Source organism: Camelus ferus, chromosome 2 (assembly GCF_009834535.1).
Source record: "Camelus ferus isolate YT-003-E chromosome 2, BCGSAC_Cfer_1.0, whole genome shotgun sequence".
NCBI classification, from domain to species: domain Eukaryota; kingdom Metazoa; phylum Chordata; class Mammalia; order Artiodactyla; family Camelidae; genus Camelus; species Camelus ferus.
In genome coordinates, this window is record NC_045697.1 from 858,076 (window position 1) to 879,734 (window position 21,659).

The 21,659-nt window shown below is 60.9% G+C and overlaps 2 protein-coding genes across 11 annotated transcripts; one reads left to right on the forward strand and one right to left on the reverse strand.

The window, feature by feature from the left end:
- Positions 1-123: 123 nt before the first annotated feature.
- Positions 124-4,963, reverse strand: TMEM129 (transmembrane protein 129). Of its 4 annotated transcripts, XM_032492378.1 has the most exons (4): positions 4,528-4,963; positions 2,537-3,011; positions 1,719-1,878; positions 124-1,626 (listed from the first exon to the last, which is right to left on the reverse strand). In XM_032492378.1, exons 1-4 carry the CDS (start codon positions 4,730-4,732, stop codon positions 1,378-1,380), a joined length of 1,089 nt encoding a protein of 362 aa, XP_032348269.1. In that variant the 5' UTR covers positions 4,733-4,963; the 3' UTR covers positions 124-1,377. The 4 variants fall into 4 exon arrangements, with proteins under 4 accessions (XP_032348269.1, XP_032348281.1, XP_032348289.1 ...); XM_032492390.1 differs by lacking the exon at positions 124-1,626 and having other exon boundaries at positions 1,724-1,993; XM_032492398.1 differs by lacking the exon at positions 124-1,626 and having other exon boundaries at positions 1,736-1,967.
- A 261-nt stretch (positions 4,964-5,224) lies between these two features.
- On the forward strand, positions 5,225-16,319 carry TACC3 (transforming acidic coiled-coil containing protein 3). 7 transcript variants are annotated; one of them, XM_032492330.1, is made up of 17 exons: positions 5,225-5,452; positions 7,145-7,307; positions 7,456-7,598; positions 8,981-9,877; positions 10,444-10,519; positions 10,713-10,866; positions 11,674-11,856; positions 12,539-12,591; positions 12,823-13,010; positions 13,182-13,269; positions 13,456-13,560; positions 14,056-14,132; positions 14,222-14,265; positions 14,834-14,994; positions 15,665-15,771; positions 15,858-15,978; positions 16,109-16,319. In XM_032492330.1, the coding sequence occupies exons 2-17, from the start codon at positions 7,146-7,148 to the stop codon at positions 16,172-16,174; spliced, it is 2,625 nt and encodes an 874-aa protein (XP_032348221.1). In that variant the 5' UTR covers positions 5,225-5,452; position 7,145; the 3' UTR covers positions 16,175-16,319. The 7 variants fall into 7 exon arrangements, with proteins under 7 accessions (XP_032348221.1, XP_032348226.1, XP_032348233.1 ...); XM_032492335.1 differs by having other exon boundaries at positions 12,904-13,010; XM_032492342.1 differs by having other exon boundaries at positions 12,907-13,010.
- Positions 16,320-21,659: the final 5,340 nt, after the last annotated feature.

The following is a 21,659-nucleotide window of genomic DNA, read 5'->3' on the forward strand; positions in this document are numbered from 1 at the left end:
AGACTCCTACAGTCGACCTCCTTTTTCGTCTTATTCTGAACAAAATGTGCACATCAAAGCTGCCACTTCTAGGAGGGCCTTCCCCCAACTGTTACCAAAGAAAAAGCATTGCAATTAAGAAAATACATATAATGGTCATACTAACATTTTATTAAATAGCGTATCACTTCCCTACAATAGATTTACCTTTATAAAACTAAGTAACTTCCTTCTGTAGAAAAAACTCCAGGCCTGGCTCTCCCTTGCCAGGGTTTGAAACTCCGGGCTGAGGCTGGGCATGGCTCCTGGCTGCCCCTCTGACGGCCTCCATCTGTGAGCGCCCCTGAGGACCACAAAGCTGGGCCATCTCGCTCCCAAATCCCAGGGTTTTTTTAGGGGGCTCAGAGCTGCTCCAATAGCCACATCTGTGAGAGCTGTACTTTGGCGCCTGGCAGTTCCCTCCCTGCTCCCCACCTGCACCACTGGGAAGTGGGAAGGCAGCTGTCACTGCCTTGACCACTGGGCACATCCCCTTCTGAAACAGGTGGACCCTGCAGGGCTATGGCCAGCCTTGTGCTGAGTCCCAGTAGGCTTGTCCGGATAGAGAATGCTGCTGTGGTGCTTGGTCTTCAATTCAATGTTTTCCCTACCAGAAGCCTGAGACTTGGCCTGTTCCCCGGACTTGCAGCAGCAACAGAAGGCACGTGGGTGGGTACATGCCCCTTCAAGGGGTAGGCAACCCCCATAAGCACACAACTAAGGGAATGGCAGCTGTAAGCAGCGAGCCCCTCACCCGGCCCCTGATAGGAAGCCCAGGGTATCCCTGGAAAGGGAGCAGGTAGGGGCCACCCACCTAGGAGCAGGCCCTTGGCTGGTTGCAACCACCAGGAGACCCTGGAACAGAACCCCAGGTTTCCCCCTCCATCAGCAGGCTCTGTGCCAGGTCCTCCATGGGGAGTAGAGGGTGCCAAAACAACAGGGCCACAGCCAGCTTGGGGACAGGAGCAGAATAGACTGAAGTAAAATCTGCTGGAAAAATTTGGGTCTGTCATGTCACCAAAGAGCAGTTAAAATTTATGTGCCCCATAAGTTTAAGGCAAGTGGCTCAGGTTAGGGCCATCTGGGGCAGACCACAGGGTCTCCCAAAACCCAGCTAGGGGCCCCAGAAGGCTCTGGAGATGGAGCCGATAGCATGTCCTGTGTCCAGCACCTTCCCCTACCCAGAGGAACGGAGAGGAGGCAGAGGCAGTGAAGACCAGTCCCACCGCCGCAGACAGAACTTCAGCAGGAAACTTCTTTTTAAAACAAAAGCCCTGGTCCCTCTGCAGCTTCGGGGAACAGGTGAGATGCTACGCTGGGAAAAGAGAGCCTGTGGTATCCCCAGAAGGGCCGACAGGCTTAGCGCACAGCGCACACATCCAAGATGCAGAAGCGCGCACGGCAGGTGGGGCAGGGCACTCGGCTGGCCAGCCAGGTGTCCGGGCGCTGCGGATCCTGGCGGCTGGCGAACCACTTGCCCATGCAGGTGAGACACCACATGGGGCGGCAGTAGCACTGCTGGCATTCGCCCTCCGCCGCCTCCTGGCAGGTCTTCACCAGCTTCACGCTGGCACGTGTCTGCATGCAGCCGATGCACGCCTCCAGGTCCTGCAGCAGGCCAAGGTGGTCACAGGGGCCCCGGCCTATAGAGCCCCCCACCCCAGGAGATGTGGGAATCCATCACCCACCCAGGCCCCCACCTGGCTGCTGGGGACTGAGTAGGCCGGGTTGACCTCCACCAGGGAGGCAAATGTCTCCAGGAACAGGTCGCCCAGGCTCTGGTGGATGACAACGTTGGCCGCGCTGCGGATGGGTGCCCGGAGTTTCTCACACAGCTCACCGTACTCCGTGGAGTTCAGCCTGCACGAGGTGGTTGCTGCTGGGCTGGACCACTGGACTGAGGCCTCTGCAGGGCAGGGCCATCCTTCCCAGGCAGGCTGGCAAGGACCCTGGGGCAGTGGCAGGGAGGCCGAGTCTGCCGCAGTGAGCGAGGCACCCATGACCACACGGAACATGGGGACTCAGGCACAGCCTGGCTGCCAGATGAAGACCAGCTAGCAAAAATGGCCAGAGCGCCGAGCCCACAGACCCAGCGCTGCCCAGCTGACCACCGCCCTCCCAGGACACAGCGAGGTTGAAGGATGGTAGCTAAGACACGGAGTGCCTGGCCCTCAGTAGATTCAGGCCCAAGGCATGTCCCAGGAGGAGCACAGCAGGCCGGCCACAGCCTGAACTAGACAGGAGGACCTCGGCTCCAGCCCAAGCCTGTGTCCGGTACAGTGACCCCCAAACATCCCTGTGGGGCTCCCCCTGAGAAGCTGCAGAAGGCAGCTCAGATGAGAAGTGAAGAAGGAGGGAGCTGAGAGTACCTGAGAAGACGGGGCCAGCAAGGCGGCCTAGGGTGGGCAGTGCCGCCCTGAGGGAGGGGCACACTGGAGGGACCAGCTCCCACCCACCATCGCCTTTGAGTAAGACAAACACCAGATCTTGGGTGCTGGCCAGGCATGGGCAAGCCTACCGGATGTCGAAGGCCTGCACAGCAGGGCTGGTGCTGGCTACGCGGATGGTAAGCAGCTGCACAGGTAGATTCGAGTCTGGCGAGAGGTCATGCTGCTGGGATTCCGTCACAGTCAGGTGCACATCCTGCTGCTGGGCCACGTGCACACGGTACGTGGTCACCTTCATCACCCATGTGTCCGTCACAATCACCCGGGCACCCGGCGCCCCCGTAGCAAATTTGTCAATCCTCCGGAACTCAGTGTTCACGGAGGAAGCGACAGCTCGCCAGCCTGACTGCGGCAGGGCATAGAGGGCCAGGGTGCGGGCCAGGGGGTGGTGGGCCCACTGGTCCCGGGACCAGTAGTAGATAAGGGTGCAGGCAATGGTGGGCAGCAGCACCGCCAGCAGGAGGAAGACCCGCCAGGTCTCCGGGGCCTGGCTGGGAAAGTAGAGCCGCTTTTCTGAGGCTGCGAAGCACATGCCCACGTAGTAGCCTACAAGGGACAGAGCAAGCCTCAGCAGGGGTGGGGGCTGCTAGGCTGTCATCCTCTCCAGGAGGTTCCCACTTAGGTCCACAGGGCTATCCCTGTTGGGGGCAGGGGGGCTTCCTTTAGTCCCCATCCTTGGGCCAGGGCAAGGCCGTGGTACCCTAGGGCAGGTGAGCCTCACCCGCCTCCACAACTGGTCCAACTCAGCCCTTACCCTGTCAGCAGAAAACATTTTTATCTTACTACTTCAGTTCCATACAAATAACACATGAGTAGGGGGAAAACCTACAAAAGCAAAAGTACAAGGCTCTCGTGTCACCCAGTGCAGAGCTGCCCACTGGCCCTCCTGGGGCCAGATCCAGGCCTCTGGATCCCACCCACTCTGAGGAGGCAGAAAAGGGCATGGCCATCCCAGAACCGGAACATCGTGTGCCAGTGAGCAAGGTATGACACAGGCATGTCACAAGGACATCAGGGGAGCCAGCTCCAGGACCCTGCTGGCCAGATGGGGGCCAATTTGCATGTCAATAACGAGGTAGACAATGACCCACAGCACAGGCTTGAAGTTGCAAAAACAAAAGCAAGCGCTATTGATTAAGCCAGTACACTTTCTCTCACCCCATAGCAATAGATAACAGGTCTATAAAGTTTCAAAGCTATTGCAAAACAAATTAAAAAAAGAAAAACTCCTTGTCTGACTCTAAGGCCAGGCTCCACCATTTCGTCCTCGTGTGGCCCAGGGAAGTCACTTGGCTCACTTCCCAGTTTCCCTGTCCTTCTGTGGGACGGTGGTGGCCCAGCCCCCCTCAGGCTGGTGGGAGGCATGCAGTTAAGAGGTTCCAGAAACTTCGGAAATCCTTAGTTCCCAGAGCAGAAACTCAATCCACAACCCTCAGGAGAACCCAAACTCTGAACCACACTTTCCTCCTGCGGAGTTTCCCTGCCTCACAGGGGAGCTAGATGGAGCGACCTCACCACGCAGGCAGTCTCTGTCCTGGCATGGGCTCTCCTCTGCCCTCCATCCCTATTAGGCAGGCAGCCCCCAGGCACAACCTGGCCTCAAGCCAGCCTCTCAGAGACCAGCTACACCTGAGTCACTACCCAGCACAGCCCCTGGCAACATCTGAGCATCCTGGCCACATACACACCTTTCCGGGTCTCTGCACCCGTGACACTTCCTACTGCCATCATGCTCTTTGCCTGTCCTTCCTGCATCCACCTTCCAAGGACTGGGGCAGGCCACCAATGCTGGCATCAGTTAACTCACGTTCTTCTACAGGGAGCTGCCCCCCATGCGATAGCTCACAACTTGCCCCAGTGAGTGAAGCATCCCCTCCCTCAGGGTTCTGAGCCTGCCTTTCTGCCGCCTGCAAGAGGCCAGCTGCCGCCACTTCCCTCCAGCGCACTCCTGGGAGCACACGAGCCCACAGCCTAGGCTCTGACCCGGGCGCCCTCCCCGGTCTCTTCTCGCTCTGAGGTCCCGGAGCTGGGCCTCGAGCGCCGCCCCGCCCACCGAGCTCACCGAGCGGCAGCAGCGAGTGGCACAGCAGCGTGGCGGCCGTGCGGCGCAGGTGGTAGGGCACGAAGGCAGCGTCCTCGCTGCCCAGCCAGCCCGACAGCAGGTTCTGCACCGTGAGCCCGGCCGAGTGGAACTCGGTGGGAGTGAACACGAAGCACACGGCAAATACCAGGTAGGCCAGCGTGAACGTAACCTCAGGGCTGTCCATCGCGCCGCCGTCCCCACCGGGAAGCCGTCCGGGAGAAGCCCGCCTTCCGGGCGAAACCCGCTGCCCGGACGCCCGGAGCAGGCCCCAGCGTCCGGGTCCGGTAAGCGCCGGGCAGCGCGGGGCACTCTGGGAAGTGGAGTCCCCACTCTCAGACCACTCGCGCGGCGCTCTGGGAGCTAGGGTCCCGCGGGGCACTTTGGGAAATGGAGTTCCCGTGCCCCACACCCGGCAGAAGTCGTGAGCGCCGCGATAGTCCTCGCGAGGGTTTGGGTTCTCACGACCTGCCTTGGGGGCGGCACTGCACCTGGTCCCATTTCACAGCTGGGGAAACTGAGACACGGGCGAATGGTTCTCAGGCCCTGGCCTTTCCGCGCAGCCTAGGGGCGCCCGCAGCTGAGCTCGAGATTCCTGGGCGACGGCGGTCCGCGCAGTCACAGTCCGCCCACGAGCAACCTTTCCCCATCGCCTGCTGCGGGAGCCGCAGTTACCGAGAATTCCAGCGTCCGCCACGCCCAGCGTACCGCTAGCCCCGGAAGCGGAACCCCTTGTGGGCGCGGCCTCAGCCATGGCCTCCCATTGGCCGCCGATTCCGTGCGTCTCGCCCCAGCCGCACGCCGATTGGCCGCGCACGCCAACCGTCGGTATTTGAATCGGCGGCGGGGAGAGGGGTTCCCGGACTCGGCGCCTCCCGCTCTCCTGCTTCCGCGCGGCGGCCGACAGGTAAGGCGGCAGCGGGGTCCGGGCTCGGGGTTCCGGCCTCGCCTCCTCTGGCCCCGGGCCTCTGTCTGCCTGTCTGCCGTGGTGGCGACCACCCTGGTCGTGGGTCCCCTCCCCCCGGGATGCACTCCCCCCGCGACGCCTCTTCCCACAGTCGCGAGCGGAGCCGGCGGCCTCCCGCCCTTGTCTCCGAGACGCCTGGTGGTCCCTCTGCCGCCGTCAAAGACAGAACAGCCCGGGCCCGCTGCGCCGCCCTCCCCCTCACCCCGGTGACCTCGTCCAGCCGCAAACCACCGGTGGCTGTGACCTGCAAAGACACGTCTCCGCCCCCGCATACCCGCCAGCTTGCTGCCCGGCCCCTCTGGGCGTAGCCCCACCTGTGAGCCATCGCCGATTCCTGCCGCACCTGCCGCAGAAACCTGGGCTCTGGCGCTCCCGCACCGCTGATCCCGCAAGACCCGCTCTCCGGGGCCGCCAGTCTTCCTGCCCTCCTGACCCGGCCCCTCCTTGCTCTGGAGCCGCCTTCGTGGCCCCCTCCTCAGTAGAAGCCAGACCCATAGAGGCTGCCATCATTGTTCTCCCACCTTCTCCGGCAGAGGGAGTTTGCCTCCAAGCCTGTCTCCCTCTTATGTCCCCCTCGTTTTACCCAGTTGTTAGGCCAAAACTAGTAGTTACTCTTGACTTACACTTCTCTTTCTTGCCCCCACACACAGTGTGTGGGCCTGTTGGCAAAGCAGGGCTGACCACCCAACCCCTGGCCAGATGCAAGAGCCTCTGACTCCCCACTTCCTTCCTGCCCCTCCCGGTCCTCCACACCAGCACCCCCAACCCCTGGCCTCACCCTTCAAGGGGGCTGGTCACCCTGACCTCCCACCCCAACCTCACCTCTTCCAAGGCCACCCCTACCTACTCTCTCTGCCCCAGCCACCCAGCCTCTTTAAACCGCAGTCCCCAGGGCCCCCACTACTAGCAAGTACCTGTGGTGGCCCCTTGGGCAGGTCGACGCCCAGTTCTCTGGTGACTCCTGGACTCGGAAGGCCGTGTCAGTCACCATGACAAAGACTTTGGGAAGAAGTGGGACTGCTCTAGAAACTTCTGGGCCCAGCTGGAGGCCCCTGGTGTGTTTCTACTCTGCAGACTCTGATGTAGAAGCCACTTGACTCCCCACAAATGATTCTGCACCCTGCTGCTTGTTACCTTCTGTGGCTCCTCCTCTAGGCCCCCACCCTCCCAACACCCTTGTCTGGTCCCCATTTCCTGGCCCCGTAGGCAGAGTACAGGCTGCCGTGCTGTCTGCTCTCCCATCCTCCACCAGTTTGGTAGCCCGCTCCAACTCTGACACCGAGGCCTGCAGGGAGACGAGGCTTCCTATGCCTCATCCAGTGTCATCACAGATCAGCCCTTACCTGTCTCCCAGCCTTTACCCACAAAGTTCAAGTTATTTCGTGGACATGGTTTTCCCTCCTTGCCCTGAGGGCTGGGGACCCCTTTAGCTCTTGCTCCTGGGAGGTGGCAGCTCCCCCCAAAGCAGGGAGGGGACTGCCTGGCAGAGGACATGCTGCCTAAGGTGTGACCCACCTGTGCAGGCAGGGGGATGTCCTCACTCAGCACCATGAGGTCAGCCCTGTCCTTTTCCACATACGTGCGTCCAGACAACATGCCCTGCTGCTGACAGAAAACTGTTTGCTTTTCCAGAATGAGTCTGCACATCTTCAGTGACAAGAATGTCACTGATGACAAAAGCACAGAGAACTGTGACTTCCTGTTTTCACCACTGGAAGTTACCGGAAGGTTGCCTGTACTCCGTCTGTCACAGAAAGAAAATGTGCCACCCAAGAGCACAGCCAAAGCAGTGAAGGTGAGCATGTCTCCCCCTGTGTAGATCTACCAAGTGTCACAGGTGCAGTCATCCTGGGGCCTGCTTTCCCGGGGACTTACTGCGCTGCCAGGGCATGGTGCTTGGAGACGTGAGTTACTGACTAGGAGCCCCCCTCCCTCCCCAACAGGTGACTTTTCAGACACCTCTGCGGGATCCACAGACACACAGGATTTTAAGTCCCAGCATGAGCAGCAAACTTGAAGTTTTTTTAGCTCTGGGCGACACCCCTGGATTAGAAAACTCCCACCAAGTCTGGACCCAGAAGGAGAAGTAAGTGTCGGTGCCGTCTGATGTATTGCAGTTGTGACCTCTCTGACGGATGTGGCAGGAAGAGTCTGTCTTGTTTGTCATATCCAGCTGGTCTCTGCTCTGGGTTTGTGTCATGCATGGCCAAAGTACTCAGAAGTCGTTTGTTCCTGAAGAGTGAGTCCCGAAGCAGCGTGAGTTTAAATGCGCATTCCGCACCTTTGCTGCATCCTTGCCAACAAACTGGCCGTAGTTTCTGCTTCCCTGGCTTCATGAAATGTCCTGGCCTCCTCTCCCGGGGCTGCTCTGTGGTTTTGCTGCTTTTATAGCATTCCACTGGGATCTCCCTCCTCACAAGTCAGCCTCATGTTCTCCACATCCAGCCCTGGAGAAAGCTCACAGACAGATCTTACCTTTGAAGGCAGAGAAACTGTTAATCTAGTCAGAGTGCCAGTGGTGTCTGACGGACCAGGTTTTAAGCACTTGACTTTAATCGAGAGAAGCTTCTTCGCAGCCTGCCCCGGCCTAGGCGTTTTACTGGATGTGCTGGTCGACTAGGCAAAGCCAAGGCTTCTCCAGCCTCAGTCTGGAGATGAGCTCGTCACCCCCAGATTAGGATGGAACAAGTGGGCAGGGCCCCAGGGACCCTCTGCGTCCGGGTGAGAAGGGCCCTCACTGGCACATTTTGTTCTGACTTTTGCTGACTTAAACTGTTTAAGACCTTGCTTTTTCTTTTAAACAGGTTTCAGAGAAAGGTGTAAAAGCAAAACATCGCTAATGTACCCATCACCTAACTCGAGTGAAATGTGCTCGGGCCACGTTCCCATCCTCCCAAGGGTGGAGACTCCTCCTGAATCCCCCCTCCCCTTAACTTGCTACTTTCCAACTTTAGATTTTTTACTTTTCATTTTGAAAATCATCTAATGAGATTAGAGTGATCAAATACCATTCTTCTGTAACAGCCCCACAAGGGAAGGGAAACCCAGCTGTTGGGACTCTGCCTCTGGGCTGCTCCAGGGCCACAGAGGGGAGGCGCGGGAGGCCGTGGAGGACCCAGGGTGGGCAGGCCTGAAGGCAGTGTCCTGGACCTCATCTTTCTTGCTCTCCAGTGAGGAGCCTGACCCTCCTGTGCCCAGACTGTCCTTGACCACGTAGCTGCTGGGCCCCAGCTGACAGGGGAGCCTGGCCTTTGATCCTTTGCCAGTGGCGTTTCCACGCTGTCTGCCTTGGGACCCTGGGTCTCCAGGTGGCCGCCAGCAGACTGCGCTTGGAAAAAGTTAACCTGGGAAGGTTGATTGTATGATTGTATGTTTTTTTTTTCTTTCTTTAGCTAATGTTTTCACGCAGACTAAAATCTAAATGAAAACCTAACTGGTTCATTTGTGTTAACTGTCTGTTTCTAAAAGCCAACAGTTTACCCAGGAAACAGAGACCAGAACAACTAATGGAATTCTGCAGAAGCCAGCAGTGGAGGGGGCCAACCTTCCTCCAGGGTTCGTGAGACCAGCATCTGAAGACAGGCTTCCCAGTGGGCCCGCCTGTGCCGGTCTGGGTCCCTCAAGCTTCCCTCAAATGCCAGAAAGTGTTGAAAACCAAGTGGCATCTTCAGGACAAGTGTCGAGCAGCCCTGAACAAGCTTGGGAGGAGCACGTCCATTCTCATTCCTCAGAGGAAAGTGTTGCATCCACCCCCAAGATTCTAGAACACCCTCCCGGGATGGCGTCCCAAGACACAGACAGAGCAGAGGACCCGTGTAGCCTCCCAGGAGAAAACCCGGACGCGGTTCCTGCTTCCCGCGTGGGGGCTGCTCCAGCTCCCGGTACTCCCCCCGGAGGAGCCCACGCAGGGGAGCCCCACACAGACCTGCCTGGCGAGGGCCCCGGGGGCCCCGAGGCCACTGCCCCTGCCGGCCCTGTGGAGGCTGGAGGGGCCCCAGCCCCCAGTGCTCAGAGTGAGGAGGGCAGGGGCCAGGAGGCCAGCTCTTTGAGAAGCGGGCCTGTGAGGCTAGAATTTGACTTCCCTGATGATGCCACCAGCAAAAAGCCACCTCCGCTGAGGAAACGAGGGACGGCCCCAGGTCTCAAACCGCCCTCAAGGAGACCAGAGATGAGGCAGGAAAAGGCCACCATGGCTGCGGGTGAGGGTCCTGATCCCCCTCCACGAGGGTCTGGCAGCCTGGATGGGGACAAGCTGGATGACCCAGACTTTAACCCATGTGGAGGTGACAGAGAGGCCTGGCCCCCGGAGCACCCCCAGAGCAGGCCAGCCGGGCCTGCAGCCGCAGAGGACTCATCACCAAGCCAGTGAGTGTTGGGGGGTGGTGGCAGGGCAGCAGCTCCAGGGTGTGGGCACCCGTGGGCCCCAGACCAGATGTGCCACCTGCACCCCTGAGAGGCCCAGGGCAGGCGCAGCTCTTGGGAATAAGAAGCAGAGGAGCGACGTCGGCCCCTCACAGGGGGCGTCCTGTGCTGTGACCCACCCGGGAGGTCGAGAAAGCTCCTAGCAGAGAGTCCCTAGGGTTCCCGAGGCAGCGCGGCTCCAGGGGAGCCCGAGTTTCCTGGCGCGAGCTCCCAGGACGCGGCTTCGTGGCTGCCGCGGGCGTGTGGTCACAGAGGAGCCCGCCTAGCTCCTGCCGCAGTTTCCTGGTGGGGGGATACGTGGATCCTCGTGGTTTGCTTTTCCTTGAGTTGAGTGACCTCAGAGCTCCTTCTGAGGAGTGGTTCTCGTGCAGGTGAGGTTGGGGGCCAGCTTTGCCGGGCTGCTCGGCTGGCCCCATGCCTGGCTTGCTGGGCGGGGTTTGCAGGGCAGGCGGCAGGTGGGTGCCGAAGCGGCAGTGGGGACACAGGCCCTGCAGACCCCGTCTCTTTAGGCAGGTGCTTTCAGCCTCAGCAGATGACACACCTGGGGTACAGAGCCCAGCAGGGACCACAGGAGCTGCAAGTGAGGTACGGAGTGTGGGTGGGCACCCCAGTGTGACACATCCTTGCACTGTCACCATGTCTGGGTATCGTAACAGGGCAGAGGGGGCCTGGGGGCACAGGCTGCTGCCCCTACCCCCACCCCCATGTCCCTCGTCCTGACGAGACTACATGAGGTGCCCAAACCAAGCCCCCAAGGTGACCCCGACCTCCCTTCCAGGAGGGATCCTCAGGCTCTTCGGGTGCACCAGCTCCCACTAGCAGCCCGAGCACTGAGTCAGTGACCGCGCCTGCCGACCCCGCGCCCCCTGCCCCTCAGGGCCTGGAGCCCGCCTTGGACCTGACTGGGGAGCACTTCCGAGACCCCACTGAGGGTACGTCTCTGTCTGTCCTCACAGCCAGGTTGCTCGGAACATTCCACGAGCACGTGTTCAGTGGCACCTGCTGCCATTGTCCTGCGGGCAGCTCTGTTCCCTGACTTCAGTGATTCAGGCAGAAACTTCTGGTTTATCAAAAGATAGGCATTTTCAGGAGAACAGGGCTGATGCCTGTGACATAAAAAAATCTTAGGCTCAGAAAACTGGGCAGAAGCCCTGGCTTAGACAGCTCGAGTGCAGTCCGGAGGCAGCCGGGGCCTCGCTGTTCTGGGGGACGTGCTGTTTGAAACAGGACCCCACAGAGATGAAAGGCAGGTCCCTGGACAGGAGGGCTGGAAGAGCCCTGGGTCTAAGCCGAGCTCAGTGAGGGCTTGTGACTGAGCTGCTTCGCAAGACAGAAGGCAACTGGAGACACTCTTGGTTTGCGTTATGTAAGAGCCCACAGGTGCAGTGGAGACAGGATGTGGACGTAGGGCTTCTCTGGCAGGACAGCCGTGGGGCCCTCCGCACATAGGTGGGACCAGAAGCCATGGACGCACTCCACTAGGCCAGGGACCTGGAGGCACACAATGTGCGGTTTTGTGTCTGGTGTCTTTCACTGAACAACAAGGTCCGTTTCAGGTCAGGACCTCCTTTTATGGCTAAGCAACATTCCACCATGTGGAAATTACATCTCGTTTCTTCTTTTACTAATTGATGGACTTTGGGATGGTTTCCACTTTTGCGCTGTTATGACTAAGACTGCTGGGAACACTCGCGTACACGTTTACGTGTGGCCGTGCGTGACCCACTTCTCTGGGGCAGGTGTACCTAGAGGACCTGGTCACATTGTGCTGACTGTGGGAGGAGCCGCCCAGCCGTTCTCCGCAGGCCCACACCTCTTACCCCTCCATGGGCAGCACCCAAGGGCCAGCTGCACAGCGTCCCGCCTGCACACGGTGCTGGCTGCATGTCACGGTCCCCCACCAACGAGCCACATTTGTCCACGTGCGTGTTGACCTTTTGAGTCTCCCCTTTGGAGGAGCGTCTGCTCAGATCCTTTCCCATTTCTTCGCTGAGTTATTTGCCATATGACCAAGTTGCAGAGATTTCTAGTGTAATCTGGGTAGGAACCCCTTGTCAGGCACCTGATCTGCAAAACTTGCCTTTGCACTCTGTGTCCTTGGAGGCCCAAGCTGTCACCTTGCTGCTTGTGTGTCTGGCGTCAGTCCTGATGAGTCACTGTCACACCCGGTGTCACGAGGGTGTGCCCTTGTGTTTTCTTCTAAGAATTCTGTGGTTTTAACTCATACACTTGGGGCTTTGATCCATTTTGGGTCAGTTTCTGTCTATGGCACGAGTCACCTTTAGAATCTGTAAACAAAGGTCGCACCAGAACACAAAGGGCTCTTCCAGGCTGGCTGCACACTGCTGCTCAGCCAGGGATGCCCTTGGCCGTTACTCCTGGGGGGTCTGTCAGCCCTTGTGTGTGACCCAACAAAACGACCCAGCCCCCAGCGTCATGAGCAGGACGGCAGCCCCGCCTTATAGCAAAGGGCCGTCTGTCCAGGGCAGACCGGGCCGTGGAAGGGGGCGGGGGGGTGCTTGGGAGCTGCCAAGCCAGCGTCCTGTGCCGGAGAGCTCTAGCCCGAGTCCCGCGGGCCGTGACGCACCCACCCGCTACTCTCAGTTCTAGGCACGGGGGCTGAAGTCGACTACCTGGAGCAGTTTGGGGCTTCCTCGGTGAGTATCCTGCACCTCGTGGCAGCCTTTCCTCAAGTGTGAGTCTCAAAAAGGGGCTGTTTCTGGAACAGCCCTGAGTCCCTGCCCTGCTTGGCAGTCACCAGGCTTTCTCAATTCGGGCAGTGTCTGTGTCTGCCCAGGGCACAGGGCTGGCCGGTGGGGATGGTGTCTCCAGGCCCCTGTCCTGCAGCTGCTCCCAGCAGAGTCGTGTCCCCCTCCTGCGCCACGCAGGCCATGATCTGCCTGGGCCTGTCCCAGGCTCTGCGGGCTGTCGTGTCGGGGATGCCGCTGAACCTGCTCCCCCTACCGCAGCAGTTTAAGGAGTCAGCCCTGAGGAAGCAGTCCTTGTACCTCAAGTTCGACCCGCTCCTGCAGGACAGCCCTCGGAGACCGGTGCCCGCAGCCCCTGAGACCAGCAGGTGCGCCTCCCCTCTGTCCGCGGGCGAAAGGTGGGCTGGCAGGTGCGAACCTGAATTGGACACCGGCCGAGCAGCCCACAAATCCCGAGGCGCTCACTCAGCCCTTCGGGGAGAACCTGGGCTGACCCCGCCCCGCAGGTAAACGACACGTGTGTTCTGTTTTGATCTCAGCGCACGGGGTGTGGACACGCCTTCCTCGGGAAGCCCCCCCGAGGCGAAGCTGGTGGAACTGGACTTCCTCGGCACCCCGGGTGTTCCCGTAAGTGCTTGGTTCCCCCCGCGGTGTGAAGAGACACGTGTTCTAAGGGCGTGGGATCTATGTTCTGGGACCTGGGGGAAGGCGTCAGGAGGTCGGCTGGGCCTGGGCGCCGAGCTGTGCCGTCTGGGAAACCGGCGGAGACGAGCACCAGTGGAACCTGCCCAGCCTGTCTCCGTCACCCCGCAGGCACTTGGCCCGATTCCATGTGACCTCGGGCCCGGGGGCCCGCTGTTGCCCGTGGGGCCCATTGTGGACGTGCTGCAGTACAGCCAGAGGGACCTGGACACAGCGGTGAGGATGAGTCGGGAGGACGGGCTCCCAGGCACGGCCCCGTAGGAGGGCCCCGTGGATGGCTCTGAGCTCTGGTCTTCCTCGTGCTGCTGCTCATGGAATCCTGGTGTCCACTTACGTACCCCTACCATTCACCCAGTTAGCTGAGGGTCTGGATGTCCTCATTGGACACCACTCTGAGCTGCCCTAGGGGTGGCAAAGCAGGACAGCTAGCAGGGCTGGGCCTCAGCCCCCAAGTCTCCTTGCTGCCTAGGTGATGCCCTGGGTGGTCCCCTCTCAGGGAGGCCTGCATGCCAGGCCCCAGCCGGCAGCTGGATCCTCCCCGCCACTGGGCCTGCCCTCTGCAGGCTGCTCTCCCACCACGTCTGTACCACATGGTGTTCCTACCACATACCCAGCGCATGCAGGCCCCCTAGCCCGGTGATCGCTGAGTAGGACAGGAGGTACCGGCATGGGAGGGTGCCCAGCACCAATTCAGAGCTATGGTCCGCACAGGTGGAAGCAACACAGAAGGAGAACGAGGCACTGAGGAGCCAGTGCGCCGAGCTCCACACCAGGATCCTGGAGATGGGGTGAGGCCTGAGTGGCCACTGGGACCTGGGTGCCCACCTGCCCACCCGCCTGCCACAGCGCTCATGGCACATTTGCTCTCCTCCCACAGGAAGATCATGGATGGGTTTGAGGGGACCGTGTATCAAGCGATGGGTGAGTGCCGGGCGCCCGCAGCCTTTCTTCCCAGCAGCTCCCTCCTGCGAGCTAAGCCCACATGCCCACACTCCCTGCAGTGGAGCAGCTGGCGGTCAGGGAGGCCAGGTGGCTCTGGGCCACTGGCACTTATCAACCCCAAAATTGGCCAGCCCCTGAGCTGGCATCTAGGGCCAAGGCCAGGAAAGATAGGGTCCCTCCCGTAGGTGCTGCACTGCGGTCTCCCCCTCCCCCAGGTGGCTGCTTGTCCAGCTTCAGCCACTGGGTGCCGGGCACTGGGCACGTCCAGGCTGGGGTGGGTGTGGCTGTGGGCTCTGAGCGTCTTGGCCCCACCTCTTCCCAGGACCTCTGCAGTTGGGCCCTGGGTTCACTATCCACTGCCTCTGGGTCTGGGTGGAGCTGGGGGGAGGAAATGGCTGTTTCTTGGGCACTTGTGGCCCCTAGGTCCTGCCTGGGAAGATCACAGGAGAGCGACCGTCACCTCGCCCCAGTGGGTCCTCCGGCCGCCCGCCCTGGTCTCTTGCCATGGGTGTCCCCCAATCCCAAGTGCTGGTTTTCTTTCCTGAAGAGGAGGCTCAGAAACAGAAGGAACTTGCCAGAGTTGAGATCCAGAAGGTTCTGAAGGAAAAGGACCAGCTTACTGCAGACTTGCACTCCATGGAGAAGTCTTTTTCTGATCTTTTCAAGCGGTTTGAGAAACAGAAAGAGGTGATCGAAGGCTACCGTGCGGTAGGTACCAGGGCCAGCGCAAGGCTGTGGGGCCAGCAGGCATTGGCCTTGTCTCCAGTGAGGCAAGGTGACAAGTGCTGGCGGGGCCTGGAGGCTGCGGGGGGGAGCTGAGCCTTCGGGTTGCATCTGGGAAGCAGGTTGATGTGGGCCCCTGGGGTGTGGGGGCCCCAGGTTCCAGCCCTGGCTGTCGGTTTTGTCATCTGCAACCTCACGTGCATGCCTGCAAGGTTGTCCCCTTGCAGAGATCGCCATGTCCAGTCCCCACTGCTGTCTTCACCCATCCTGGGCCAGTTTGGAGACCCGGCCCCCAAAGCCCGGGGCTGGGAGGGGAGGCAGGAGAGTAGGGGCCGTACAGGTGGGCTCTGTGTGCCAGGCAGGCTGAGGGACGGGCAGGAGGCCCGTGGGTGTCAGAGGGTGAGGCCCAGTGTCCGAGGACCCTCCTGAACCCCAGGATGGGGAGGCCTAGGGCTGTGTGTGTGGTAGGCTGTCCTTAGAAGGAAATGGGGAGTGCTGCTCCCACGTGGCCTCGTCCACTGCTATTTCACGAACGACCAGAGAGCCGGCGCTGGGGAACCGCCCCCACCTGACCTGGGGGTCCCCCAGACCGCTCCTGAATGCGGTCAGACAGCAACATGCCATCAGTCAGAGTTCACATCACTCTTCCTTAAAGAACGAAGAGTCCCTGAAGCAATGTGTGGAGGGCTACATAGGGAGGATCGAGAAGGAGGGCCAGAGGTACCAGGCGCTGAAGGCCCACGCAGAGGAGAAGCTCCAGCTGTGAGTGATGCAGCCTGGGGCTGGGGAGCGGGGACGGGAAGAGGCCCCAAGTCGGGGCTCAGCCCTGCTGCCCTCCACTGCTCCAGGGCCAACGAGGAGATCGCGCAGGTCCGCAGCAAGGCCCAGGCGGAGGCTCTGGCGCTGCAGGCAGTCCTGAGGAAGGAGCAGATGCGGGTCCACTCCCTGGAGAAGGTCGTGGAGCAGAAGGTGGGTGTGGGGTCCCAGGGGTCCGGGCAGAGCCGGGGAGGAGCAGACCCCTGGTTCTAGAAGCCCTGGAGCTGCTCCCGACTCCTCGGAGCACTGTGAGAATTCTCAGGATTCGACTTCCCTCCTCCAGACTAAGGAAAACGATGAACTGACCAGGATCTGTGACGACCTCATTTCCAAGATGGAGAAAATCTGATGGGGAGGTCCTGACCTGTGCCCGGCTCTCCTGTGTGTGTGTGTGTGTCTGTCTGACTCTTTTTTCTTCTCTATATTAACCTTAACTCGTTTTTAAACTAGGTTGCTTTAGGAAGAAGACCAAATAAAGTTTCCCTTAAGTCTAAGCACTGAGGTTGTCCTGGTCTTGACTGAAGTGAAAGTTTCCGGCTCTGGCCCGACCGAGGCTGAGCCACCCAGGCTGCCGTCCACTCTGCACCGTCAGCCTGCCCCTGCCCCGTACCTCCTCCGGAGCCGCTCGGTGGGCGCGGGCGGGCATGTGGGCGGGCAGCCCGCCCTAGGGACGACGAAGTGGGCCCAAGTCTGTCCTGGGGCGTGGTATCTCTGCCTCATGACCACAGATCAAAATCCAAACAGACCAAAGTTTTAATGTGAGGAAGCAAACCTAAACCAGCCACGGAGAGGGTTGGCTTTGTGTCACCTGGCTAGGCCTCGGCCCCATTAATCGAATAGTCACTGAGGTGTCGCTGGTGCGTCTCGTAGCCGTGCCGAGATCATACCTATGGTCGATAGTTCCAAGCTGTCTTGACAGCAGGGAGGGCCTCCTCCTGTCCCCAGAGACCGTTCCCAAGGAAGAAGGGACTCCATCTCCTGACCAGCAGCTCCTGCTGGGTTTCCAGGCTGCAGACCCACAGTCTCCTGAGCCAGTTCTGTGAGGGAATCTGAGAAGGTGGCGTCAAGCAACCTACGGGCTGCTTCTCGGTCTAGGACAGACTTTTGTAGCTCCTGAAAAATGCTCTGCCTCTAAAAACTCAAGTAAGAAATAAGGCCTGAGTAGGGTTTCCAAGTCCACGCCCCCGGCCCCAGTGGCTGCATCTCTGGTCCCCCAGGGCCCACTCCAGAGGAGGGGCGCGTCACACTTGCTGGACCCTTGGACACGGGCCAGAGCACTGCCCTTGTCTTGGTCCCTTGCTCACTGACCCTGTGATACAGGGGACGGGGCTGGGGAGGCACTTTGAGGTGAACTCCAGGGACAGGCACGCGGGGTGTATGGCAGCCCCCAGAAGTCCTTCTGAACTGGGCAGGGTCCTGGCCCGCAGGGCATCAGGGGACCCTGGGCACGGGCCGGCAGAGAGCTGGTCGGACACTCGTCTCTGAAACTGAGACCTAGAGCCATGTCCTCACACCGTGGCCCCCAGAACCAGGAGGAGGGCAGCCTGAGGTTCTGCGTTCCCAGCCCATTCCCGATGGTGCTGGTGCTGCCGGCCCAGACCTCACTGTCGTCAAGCGGACAAAGGACACGGGCGAGAAAGCACCAAACCTACCGAGGAACCACCAGCAAAGGACACTCTCTCATCAACCACGGGGGGGGGTCCCCACACAGGGACCCAGGCCGAGGCCTGCCTGGTTAGAAGACCTCTGAGCATGCCTCAGGCAAAGGCCCCAGCCCAGACCTCCCCAGGACCCATCTTCTCCCCAGGATGGACTCCCAGGTGGGCCGCAGCCGCAGGCCGGCCGCCACCAGGGGTCGCTGCTGGCCACGGGCCACAGCATGGACTGGAACCTGGTGGCAGCCTCACTGGGGAGCAACCCCCACACCATGGGCCCCGACGGGCACACAGCGCGTTTGTCCTCAGTGCGTTCAGAGGGACTAAAGGCCAGGAGGGGGCCCAGGGGGCCACTCTGCCCAGGCTCCAGCCCCCATCGGTACAGCCGCCACAGTCATTTTACAACAACCAAAATCAAGCATGTCCCTCCTGTGCTCAAGAACCTGCCATGGCTACCAGCTCCCAGTGTAAGGGCCAAGCCCCTGGGCTGGGCCAGACCCTCCCACCAGGCCAGCCCCAGGCCATGGGCCCTCTTTAGAAAAGAGGCTGGTGGCCCTCAAGGCCTACGCAGAGGCCACCCTCAGCCTCCTCCTGGCAGGCAGGCTGGCCACTGGCCAGGGGTCTGGGATTCCTCATCACGCTGGACCCCCTACCTGGAGTGATGCAGGCTCCTGCCCTCACTGTGCAGACCCCAAGCCTGCCCCAAACCTGGTGCCCCGTTCCCGGCTCCCACCCCAATGTCAGCCCCACCCCTGTCCCTGGACAAGAATCTCTCTCACCCCCCTCCCCTGCACAGTGACCGACCCCCTTTCAGCCCCTGGATGGGTACCCCACACCTCACTCCCACCCAGGAGGAGCTCAGAAGCTGAGGGACCTCAAAATCCTGCTGAGGCCCATTTCACAGGTGAGGAAACTAGGCCACAGGGACCAGTAACTAATGGCTGGGGAGGCCCTGCAGGGTACAGGGTGTGGGCACCCCTCTCCTGCCTGGGCAGACGGGGGAGGGCTGCCGCCTCCAAGCTGACCAGCTGCTCTGCGGCTAGGAGCAGTGGTGTCCTCAGCTCCCTGCAGGTGTGCCCCCGCTTCTCCTTGCAGGCTCCGGGCTGCTCTGGAGGGGCTTGGAGGGGCATCCTCCTCACCTGGCTCAGCCTGGCCTCTCTGGCCACTCCAAGAGCTGCCTGGGGCCCTGTCCCCAGCCGGGGCCTCTCTGAGCCAGGCCAAGAGTCTGCCCAGAGGCCACGAGGGGCGGCTGGCCATACTAAGGACACAGGCCGCCGGGCAGCATCCTGGGCCGGGAGCCTCTCTCTGGACAAAGGGGCCTTGTGCGGCTGAATGGGTGTTTATCCTGGAGCCCGAGTTAACTTGGGGCCACGAGGCCGGGTGGGGGCCCTGGCACTGGCCTTCCAAGGGTAAACACGACCTGAGCTGGGCATGCAGCCGCAGGCCTGGTCTTCTGCACCCCTGGGCTCCCTGCACATCGTCACCACCAAGCCAGGGGACCTCCTACCAGGATGGGGACGTGGGGAAACAGAGCTGTCCTGGGGCCACCTCCTCGTTCTCTTAGCTGAGCAGGGAGAATTATGGGAATGGCGGCAGCAGAGGCCTCGTGGACCGAGCCTCCCAGACACTGAACCCTCCCCATGGCATGGCGGGAACCTGGCTTCTTACTGTTACAGAACAGATGTGTGTCCCCCCAAAATTCATGTGCTGAAACCCTAGCCCCAGGGTGATGGTATCAGGAGGTGGGGCCTTTGGGAGGTGATTAGGGTTGGATGGGGTCGTGAGTGTGGGGTCCCCATGATGGAGTTAATGTCCTTACAGGAAAAGGAAGAGAACAGACCTCCTCTGCCTCCACTGTGAGGGGCCAGCAAGAAGGCGGCCGTCTGCAGGCCAGGAGCGGGCCCTCACCCTGAAGCAAGCTGGCCTCCACTCTGAGCTCAGACTTCCTCCAGGACCGTGAGAAAATAAATGTCTGTTGTTTAAGGCCCAGGCTGTGGTACTTTGTCACAGCAGCCTGCGTCGACATGACTGGGGCTGCCTGGCCCAAGGCCACCCACTGCCCACTGTCCCCCTGCAGCTGTGACCACCCCCACCCTGAGCTGGCATCCCACCCGGAGAAGGCAGGGCCAATGGGGCCTCACTGCCCACCACCCTTCTCAGAGGGTCCATCTCGGGCCACCCTGGGCTGCTTTTGGCCCTCTCAGTGGGCTGAGGGGTGCCAGTAGCTGCCTCATGTCTCGGTTATGGCTCTCTGTGGCCAGCCGCTGCCAGCCACGTGGCCAAGCCCCTGACAGGGACGGGAATGCAGGGAGACTGGCCAAAATGGGACCCCTTGCCGAGCCCCCTCTCCAGGCCCCCATCTGATACCTGCCCTCCCACCTGCAGGTCACCCCCAGCTTTCCTGGAACCCAGAGCTGCCTCCCCTCACAACTGCCCCAGCCCAGGCTGGGCCCCAGACCCACCTCAGTCCCTCATGGTCCAAGCCAACGGGAGTTGCTGCCAGGCCAAGCAGGTGCCTGGAAGTCTTTTCTGGCACTGCCATCCCATCCGTGGGTCCTTCCCCGGGGGCATCTGTGCTGTGCGTGCCTCGGTGACCCAGCATGCAGGCCCAGACTCTGCGCTCCCTCACTGACCCCTTGGGCTGCCCCAGTGCCTCGGTTCATGTTCCTGTGTCCTCCCAGGGGTCCTAGACAGGGGGCCCAGCAGACCACCACACACTCAGGAAGTGGGGGCACACTGGGGAACAGCTGGCCCCTCTGGGCAGGACCGGGCCAGAGGAGGAGCGTCCTCACTCAGCTGAAGCCATCCTCCGGGGCTGTGTGGTGTGTGTCCGTGAGGGGGCGCACGCCTGCGCCTGCAGGGTCTGTGTGTGTGGGGACAGGCATGCACATCCTGGCCCTGGCCCCGAGCAGCCTCCACTCCCCAGACCCCAGACCCCAGGCGGCCTGTACTACCCCCAGCCCTGGCCCAGCCCCAGGTCTCCTGACCCCACCCAGGTACTCGGACCCCCACGCGCCCTGACCCAGACTGCTGGGGCTGCGCAGAAGCCATTGAGTCCAGCGGCCCGCAGGGGGCATTGTTGAGCCAGTCTGAGGCTGGCTGAGCAGTGACCGTGTCCTCAGAGCGATCCAGACCGGCCCCTCCCCTCCACACCACTGTGGGAGTGGAGGGCCCACCCCCTTTTGTGCCCTGCCAACTCTTGGGGGGTGCTGATCTTCCCCTTTCACAGTGTCCCTCCATCCTTTAGACCCTTGTGCATGGCCCAGGCCCTCTCCAGCTTGTGAACGGCAGAGCCCGGGCCCAGGGAGTGTAGGGGGCTGGCACCATCGCCACTGAGGGTCTGAACAAGCCTGCGTGGGGCTGCGAGATGGGTCTACAGCAGAGCCCAGGCCCTCCCTCCCCAGTCCAGGCTTTGTCCAGCCCAGTGATTTTCTGGGCTGCCCTGTGGTGAGGCGGACACTGCACTCCGGCCTCTGAACCACCAGCTAGGCCGCCGAGGCACACAGTGGCCCTCACTTCCATAAGGCTTCCAGAGTGGCCGGACTCCTCGGAGAAACATCCCTTGTTCCAAACCTGGTGCTGGGCACCAAGCAATCTGGACAGTACACAGGTGTTCGTAGAGTGAATGGATGAATGGGATTGCGGGCACCAAAGACCTCCCTCAGACCCCCTGGCTTTAGGGTAGGAAGTAAGGTGAGGAGTCACGCCCCTTGCAGACAGTGGGTGGGATGAAAGGCAGTGAGCGAGCGAGTGAGTGAATGAGTGAATGAGTGCGTGAATGAGGGAGGGAGGGAGCGGGGCTGTGCCCGGTGGGGCAATGGCCAGGTCCCCACAGATGGTGTCCTCTAAGGCCCCACCCTGCTAGAGGACTGTCCCTCTCCTGTCCCCCTTCCTCGTACACTGGCTGCCTGTCCGTCCACCCCTCGGTGCCCACTCCTGAGTCAAGCAGGTGCTGACCAGGCCTGGCTGTGGAGCTGAGACAGGGGTGGACAACAGAGAACGTGAGACACTGAGTATTGGCCTCTGAGTCTGGACAGAAGGTGCTCTGGGGGAAGGATGCAGCTCTGCGGCGGAGCGCGTGCTCAGCATGCACGAGGCCCCGGTTCAGTCCCTGGGGCCTCCTCTAAAAATAAACACAGAAGAAAATAAATAAATAAACCTAACTACCTCCCCTCTTAT

Excerpts from the sequence above, each read along its gene's own strand:
- TMEM129 (XM_032492378.1), bottom strand. The coding sequence starts at position 4,732 with ATGGACAGCCCTGAGGTTACGTTCACGCTGGCCTACCTGGTATTTGCC. Across the intron at positions 1,879-2,536 it reads GTGCAGGCCTTCGACATCCG|GCTGAACTCCACGGAGTACG; the intron begins GTAGGCTTGCCC and ends CACCTCGTGCAG. Across the intron at positions 1,627-1,718 it reads ACTCAGTCCCCAGCAGCCAG|GACCTGGAGGCGTGCATCGG; the intron begins GTGGGGGCCTGG and ends GGCCTGCTGCAG.
- TACC3 (XM_032492330.1), top strand. The coding sequence starts at position 7,146 with ATGAGTCTGCACATCTTCAGTGACAAGAATGTCACTGATGACAAAAGC. Across the intron at positions 12,592-12,822 it reads AGCAGTTTGGGGCTTCCTCG|GCCATGATCTGCCTGGGCCT; the intron begins GTGAGTATCCTG and ends TGCGCCACGCAG. Across the intron at positions 14,266-14,833 it reads GACCGTGTATCAAGCGATGG|AGGAGGCTCAGAAACAGAAG; the intron begins GTGAGTGCCGGG and ends TCTTTCCTGAAG.